Source organism: Centruroides sculpturatus, unplaced genomic scaffold (assembly GCF_000671375.1).
Source record: "Centruroides sculpturatus isolate CEXI.00-Female unplaced genomic scaffold, Cexi_2.0 scaffold447, whole genome shotgun sequence".
Lineage (NCBI taxonomy): Eukaryota > Metazoa > Arthropoda > Arachnida > Scorpiones > Buthidae > Centruroides > Centruroides sculpturatus.
The window spans coordinates 6208-14952 of NW_019384728.1; the positions used below are offsets into that span (position 1 = coordinate 6208).

At 24.2% G+C, this 8745-nt stretch overlaps 1 protein-coding gene across 1 annotated transcript in view; it reads left to right on the forward strand.

Moving 5' to 3' along the window:
- The first annotated feature begins 234 nt into the window (after positions 1-234).
- Positions 235-8745, forward strand: part of LOC111628142 (anoctamin-1-like) — a 26283-nt gene continuing 17772 nt past the window's right edge. The window contains exons 1-5 of the mRNA XM_023371872.1: positions 235-389; positions 5265-5410; positions 5480-5598; positions 5668-5723; positions 7249-7358. Coding sequence (XP_023227640.1) covers positions 363-389; positions 5265-5410; positions 5480-5598; positions 5668-5723; positions 7249-7358 — 458 coding nt within the window. The 5' untranslated portion in view covers positions 235-362. The remainder of the gene's footprint in view (positions 390-5264; positions 5411-5479; positions 5599-5667; positions 5724-7248; positions 7359-8745) is intronic.

Below are 8745 nucleotides of genomic sequence, written 5' to 3' on the forward strand. Positions count from 1 at the left end.
CTAATCATCATATATTTAAAATGAATAATTTTAAATAAATATATAATTTTGGATGATGAAAGAAGAATAAATTAATAAAAATTTTTTAAAAATTGTTATAATTTTGAAAGTTGTTAATTGTTAAATTTTCATTTGTTTTTCTATATCCTTAAGTATAGAAATTAACAGGAAAACATATTTTTCATACTATTTGAAATATATATTATCTTTTTATATTATATATTTTGCTATTATTGTTTGAAATTAAGTAAGATATTTAATTGTGTATTATGTTAATTTTATCATAACAACAGGAAGAAGCTGAGTTGGAATTTGTGAAGATTCATGCTCCATGGGAAGTATTAAGTCGTTATGGTGAAATTATGCAATTCAAGATGCCTATTAAAGAGGTTTTCTTTTAATTATTTTAGCTTTTGCATGTTTTTAAATTGGTTTTAAATCATGCTAAATCACTGACCAAATATTTTTATTACATTTGCATGAAAATATTAATAAAAGTAACCATTTGCAGATTGAAATAAAAAAAATAAAATTTAATATTTTAAAAAATATGTTGTAATTTCAATAAGATTTTTAATACCATTGAGTAGTGAATGGGAATCAATGATTAAAAAATTATAAGCACTGAATTAAATCTCTTAATTTGTTCTATAAATAAATATTTGTACAAAATTTGAAAAAGAAAGAAATTAACAAAAATTTAAAAGTCATTTTTGAAATTAATTCTAATTACAAATTAAATGTAATATTTTATTTATGCATTTGGTAGCATCCATATGTGAATATCTTGCTTATATACTTTATTATTTTTTCTTTAGACATTTTATGATGCCAAACTAAGAGCTGAACTTTAAACTAGTCAAAACAATATAAAATGTTTAGTAAAAACATTGTTTGAAATATTTCAAAGAAAAATGAGTATTAAATATTTTATGAAGGATAATAAATATTTGTTTATTAATAATTGAAAAAATAAACAAATGAAGGGCAAATTTCATTATTTAGATTAAATATGTTTAGCAGATGAATGAAATGTTTTTTAATGAATTAATCTATCTAAAATTGATTATATATTAAATAACATTTAACAGAATTTTTGGACAACTGAAATTTAATGAATGCCTCATTCAGTGGATAAGTCCCTTTTTATTATAGTAAAATGAATGTTAAGAAACAATAACTATAGATTTCAATTATGAATTAAATACATTATAAATTAAATATAATAAATTTTTGTTTAAGTCAATACTAAAGAATAGCCAAAACTTGTCCTTAGTGAAGATTGAGGTAAAATTATAGTATTTAAATTTCAGAATAATTTTATAGTTTGTATCATAGCTTTGTTTTTCATATAGAAAACAAACTTGATTAATTTTAAGTGATGATATACAAAAAGATCAGCCATATAGTATTATGATTCTCTATATACAAGAATGCATATGTTTGTTTAAGTTTGTAGTTACAATATAGCATAGCAATAATACTGAAATAAAGAGTAAACCTTAATAGGTTATATCTTTTATTAAAATTACTCCATGGTATGCATTCAGAAAACTCAAATAGAAAATTTTACAAAAATTTACAAAAAAAATTGTCATATCTAAGTATAATTAATTCAAAATACAAATATTATGAAGTAAATTTTAATTGAGTGATACCATATTTACAAAATTTAAAACAATAATAATTATAATAAATTCAGAATCAGAATTTAATTTTGTTTTTTTGCATAATATATACAGCATATAATCCAAAAACTTATTGAAAGTATCTCTCTTAGCAATCAATCAAATGTTTTGTTCTCAGATGCTAAATTGTTCAAGCAATTGTAAATTTAAATAATAATGGTTATTTTAAATAAAATATTTACAACTTTATCAATCAAATTGTGCACATTAGATTATAAATAATAATAAATATTTTTATAATTGATATTTTAAAACAATACATTATATAGCATTATTTAATAATTTCTTGAAGTGAGAAAAAGATGTTCATAAATTATTGTAACATTTTTGAGATAACATTTATGAACTTATAGTTAATAATATATCATAAAATTTCATTTAATTTGAATAAACAGTATATGAATAAACTTTTCATAATAAAATTTCAATGCAAATGGTTACATTATTATTTTGTTTAGAATTCATATATACATTTTTTTACGTTTAGTTTTAAAAACATATTTCATATTTGCAGAATTAGAAAGATTATAATAATATCACAAGCAATGCATGGTATGTATTAGAACTAGCAATGTTTTTAAATATTTTAATCATAGCACATTAAATTTCATTTGTTTTAGCTAATAATATTTTTAAATGGTTTTAAAATTGTTTTAGAAAATAAAGTATTTTATAATTTTAAATTTTTAATATTTTACACTAGATGCATGTTCCATTATTTATTTGCATGCTAACATAATAATTGTTCAACTAATCAATTTTTTAAATTAGCACAATTGTACAATTTTTCTAATTTTTATGAAAGAATCAAAAATTTTTTAGTAAAAATTTCATAATTTATCATGTTATCAGGAATTTATAACAAAAGTTAAAATTGCAAAATTATTCTTAGTAATTAATTAAAAAGATGAAAATGATTTCTTGTTATTGTGTGATATTTACAAATTGATTTATTAAGCTGTGAATAAAAATATTGTAATTTCTTGAAAATATTTTATGATGTATAAAATTCTTTTTGTGAAGGTTAAGAAAAAAGTTTTAAGATACTCCTTTTCAAATTATTAGTTTAACTGTAATCAGATACTTAAGCTTTGATTAATTGGCTCTTACTTGAAATATGAATAATTCTTGTTACTAGATAATCTGTTGTTGTTTTCAAATTAAAAGTTACCTACATTAATCATTATAGAAAATTATTTAATTACAGTTACTATGTAATATGAAAATATTGTATTATTAGAATATAATAATCATTTTATACAATTTATGATTATGAAAATCCTTAGTAATGTAAGTGTAAATTGCAGAGTGGCCAAGTAAAACTGATTCACTGATTGAATAATACCAGGTCACTTTAAATGTCAAAGCATTGGTTGTGCAAGTTTCCATAATATTTTGTGAATAAAACTAAATTTTCAAATGTTTTGTCTAATTTTATTTTGTTTAATTTTTTCCAATTTGTAGATTACAACAATTTATTCAATTGGTGATCAAAACCAGTTTTTATGTGGTACATCCTGTACATAATTTTAGTGTATAGAGAAATATTTATAATAAAATCATATTTAGATTTTAAAGAAAATATATTCAAATATAATTAAGGCCGTACAAAAGTAATATTAAAAATAATTTAATATTGAAAAATTAAAAATGGCTTTACAAAATATTACTATTTTTTGTATAATTAAACAGAATTTTAAGCATATTTTAAATATTTTCAAAATCTACAAAACTATTTTTTAGAGATTCAAAACTTTTGTCTAAATGGAATATTGCATACAAAACATTTCTTAAAGTCAAATGTAGATTTTTGAACTTACTTGAAAAAGCTTTTCTCTCTTTAAAATATTTTATTGTAGAGAGTATTTTTTTATATTTCATATATTATCAAAGAATTTTGAAGAAATTGAAAATTAAATTTACTTACTGTAGATCAGTGTTTCCCAAATTTTTTGGATTAGCAACATACTTCAAATTTAATAGGATTCCTGCAACACACCATAATTTTTAAAATAAAAATGTTCAAAATTTAAAGTAAATTATGATTGATTTTTTAAAAAGTTTTTTATAACATAGAAGTTAATATACAGAAGTTAAATTTACAAAGACCAAACTCACAATTTTACAAATATATTATAAAAATAAAAAGATTATTTGAGTTAATGCATAAAGAGCTAGTATCAGTTTTTAAGCTGCTAAGCCACAATGCTTATAGAGTTGGTATGATAGCATATGCATAGATGTACTCAACTTTTGTTAGGGAGGTATGGTGATGCCACAAATTTTGCAACAGCTGGCATTTTACTGAATATCTTCTTCTCTTTCTGATTGGCCAATGTAAAAAGATAAAAGATAAATGAAATTTTAAAAAAGCTTATTCAAAATTCTAAAAAAATATTTAATATTTTTACGACATACTTGAGGCACTCTTACAACAAGGTTGAGAAACATTGCTTTAGATTATATTTATAATCTCTATTATGTAAATTTCTTTTAATGTAATATAAATATTGCAGTAATTGATAGTAAGACTGTTAAATGTCATTATTAAAGATTTATTCTGTTTAAGGATTTTCTTTGTCAGACCTAATCAGTGGCCTTTTCTTTAAAAATTACTATCGGTATAATATATGGTGACTAAATGTGTAGAATTGCTTTTAGTGAGAAACTGCTGGTACTATGTACCATTATTAATACTTTTTATGCTGTCTGCTGGTAAAGCATACTAACTTGTTCTGACTGAAAATTTAGCTTTGGATTTAGTTGATTTTTCTATTACCAAAACAATATTTTAGGCATGCGTCTGCTAACTTCTAAACTAATGAAGGTAGATAGTAAAAACTTTTAATGGAAAATTATAATAATATATTTTCTAAAATATTTAATAAAGATATGTATTCCTTAGAAATATTTAAAAAGAAATGTTAACAGTTAAATTATTATCCATAAAAAATGCTAAATTATGTACAAGTTGTGTTTCTAAATCATATAGTACCTTGATAATTTAAGGCCTTGTCAAACAGGAAAAGTATAAGTATTTGAATTTTCAATATACAGTACACTATGATTTAGAAACACAAAATTTAAAGGACAAGAAGCTTCAAGTAAGTTATGTAAAGTTATTTGCCTCATTTTATAAAATTATAAATTGAATCAGATTACTTGTGTAAAATCCTGTAAAATAGATTATAGTATTTCAAAGAATTTTGTATTTAGTAAAAAAAATTAAACTAGAGCAAACTTTATTTATAAATGAGAATCAACATGAAATAGAAGTGTCATTTTCTGTGCATTTGCATTTAATATATAATTTATCAGTGAAATTTTCAGTGAAAATACATATATTTGTACAGTTGATTTCAAGGATAAACTGATCAAAGCCTGTTTTTTACTTTAATTTATTTAAAACTTAATATTATGTAATATACATAATAAATAATTTTGACATTAAATGAGAGCCAATTTATAAAAATGTAGCAATAATGTTAACAAAATAATGTTAATAAAATTTTAATATTATTATTATTATTTAATTATTTATTATTATATTAAATTTATAATTCTTCATTAAAATAGCCTGCTGATTTTGATATCTCCAAATGTTATAAAGATAAACCAATTCGACATGCCAGCATTCAAGCTCATTTCTCACTTGAACCTTATTTAAATTTTGATAAAAGGAAAAGGCTAACACTTGTTTTTAGTAGGAGCAAAGAATATTTGTATGTTTGTTTGCTTTTAAAATTATAAAACTAAAAATATACATTTTAAAATGTATTTTTTCCTCCTAGATTTGCAATTCCAAAGCGAAAAGAAGACTTATTTAATCCTGCTCAAAGATCTCAAATTATTGAATTTATATTAAAACGGAAACGTTTTACTCAGGATCCTGCTGATGTTTTTGGATTTGGTAAATAATGTTATTTAGCAACATACTTTATATTTATCAGAAATTGACTTAAATATTGAATTTTAACAGGTATAAAAAAGTTATTGGCTGATGGAGCTTATCTTGCTTCTTTTCCTTTGCATGAGGTTTGAAATTTTTAAATTATTGTTAAATATTTATATACATGATTCAAAAATAAGTTAATTTTTTAATACTAAAGCATATTTAAATTAATTTTTAATAATCCTTTTACATGTTCCTTTCATTATTTATAAATTTTTTTAATGTTATGTAATGTAACATTAAAAAATAAATAAACAAACATTTAAGCAAACAAATGTTTGTTTACTCACTTTACAGTTTTAAAAACTGAAGAATTGTATTCACATATACTGATGACCCAATATGATGTCTAATATCCAAAAATTCAACTGCTTTGTACATAAAACCATGTTGTAAGGAGAAATCCTTTTTGCAATATGTACAAACAAGTCAAATCACATAACAGTCATTGTTTATCAAGCTACCATTTTTCCTACTCAGATATCTATTGTCTATTTTGTTCTTGCTTTTTCCATATCAAGACTTTTTCCTTTAAGATATATCAAGACACTCAAAGGTTAAACTGTGTTTATACAATGGTAAGTGCATAAGCATGGCTGGCAAAACATTTAAAAAATATCTGTGAATTTTTGTTTGATGGAGGTTATATTATTTTTTAAAAAATGAAGATAAAGTCTGCCCAAAAGGGACCACCATTTATTTTCTTTGTGTTTCAGACAATACACTTTCTTGGTGACTGACCTTTCTTTTAGGCTACTTGTCACCAAAAGTCCTTTTAAAAACATAAAAATATATCCAATTAAAATTACAAGTAATTTCTAAAAAAAGGAACTGGTGACATACAGACATCTTGCTTACTTCCATCTATACCTTCTTGGGGGTGTTATGGCTTTTATCCACTAGGAACAAGCACTGGAAAATGTAGATTTTAAGAAAGCTGCCCCTGGTGACAATACATGTAGAACTTCCATCTTTTCAAATTTACAGATGGAAGTTTTCGTGTTTTTAAAAGGATGTTTTAGTTTTGGTGACAAGTAGCCTAAAAAGAAAGGTCAGTTGCAAAGAAAGTGTATTGTCTGGAACATGAAGAAAATAAATGGTGGTCCCTTTTGGGCAGACTTTGTCTTCATTTTTTTTTTAATTTTAAAAATAACCAATTGATTTTGAATTGTGCTGTTAATTTCCAATTTAACTAAGCAGCTTATGAAATAAAAGCAGCATGATTTAAAGAGGCTGGATGTCAGGTTGCAATTAGCAGTGGCATTTTTTTGTATCAACTTATGAAAACAATATACTTGTATAGTACAATTCTAAACATGTTCTTTTACTGTTGAGAACTTTCTTTTTTAAGAGAATTGAATAGAAATGAAATTTTTCAAGTTTTATATTAACTGAGATAGATTATTTTGAAGAATAAAGTTCCATTCTTAATTTTAGTGTATTTTGACATCATCTTCATAAATCAAATCTGTTTCTTTTAATATACCAATATGAGAAATGTTTACCAAATGGTTTTTGCTGCTGAAAAATTAGAATAGATAAACTTTAATTGTGATTATTATAGTATATTAAATATTTTATTATACTAGATACATTTTTTATTCTCAGGGAACTTGTGATGAGAATGACAATGACATAAATAATCCTAGATTATTTCTTTTAAAAAATTGGGCAACTGTTCGTTGCATATTTAAACAACAACCTTTAGATGAAATAAGGTTAGTATAATTATTATTATCATTTTTATATTGCAATTTTTAAATAAAAAAATATACATAATACAGTAGAGCTCCTCCTCATATCATGCATTTGAATATTTTGCACATTTTTGTCTTCCAAATATAAAAACATTAGTCAATAATTTTTAAGAAATTGGTTGCCCTTGAATTTCTACTGGCAGACAGAGGCAAGACATTGCCATACAGAAAGTGCTTAGTGGGGAAGAGGAAGGGAGATGAAGAGGTAACATGGAGATAGTGAAAGAAGGAAATATAGGGTTCCTTATGCTTGACAGAACATTGTTGTTGGCATTGGCATTTCTCTAGTCTTTCTATAAGCCAAGGAGCTTAAGCCTCAGTCATGTCTGTAGGATCTCCCAAAGGATTCCTCCACAGAAGACTTAACCAAAGATCTGACAGTGCAAACATACCCAACTGTGAGAATGTATCTGCAAAGCTATACAGAGTAAATGTCATTGAGATGACAGGAAGAATTTAACTATCTATCTATCTTGTAACTAAGAAAAACTAGAGAAAACTGATCAGACAGAACAAAAACTAACATCAACTTATTTATAACTAATTATAAACAGAACACAGAACAAAACATTTGCTAGACCTGACTAAGTTCAACTAAATAAGAACTAATTACAAACTAAGGAATAAAACTACTTACTAATTAAAAGTAAACTAACTAATACTACCTACAACTAGGACACACAAAACGAACAGAACAGACAAAACGAACAGAACAGACAAAACAAAACAGCAAAACTTAATATTAACTTCCATAAACTAAACCTAACTAAAACCAAAAAAAAAAAAAAACTATCTATCAGCCCTATCCAAAGTCCCTAATGTCTAACTAATGCTAGGGATAAAGTATTTAAGGGTTACACTTATGGTGACCTTGGGGATGATGTCATATGTAAGATGACCAGTAATGTCATGATCCTAGTGGTCTTGCCAGAGAATTTAACTTTTTTATTGATATGGTATAAATATAAGAAATAGAAATGTAATTGAAAGCACTATTGATTGTAGATTTCGTAACAGTTTTGGTGAGATGGTCACAGTCTTATTGCCAAGTATCTCTTCATGACCCAAAACCTGTTGAAAATCTACTCTAATATTGTTATATATGTTTGAGAATATGGTGTATAAGATGAACCAACCTAAAGCTGTAAGGAACCAAGTCTGAGCTTTATTTTTATTTTACTTTTATTTTACTTTCATTATATTTTGTTTGGGGCTTATGTTTAGTTAAGACGAAGGTTTCCTCACCATTCACCTTAGTAACTTAAAAATAGAAGAAAAACCAACTCACCGACGAAAGAAAAGCGCCGTAGAAAAACTCGCGCACACTTGCGCTTCCCAAGCGGAAAAA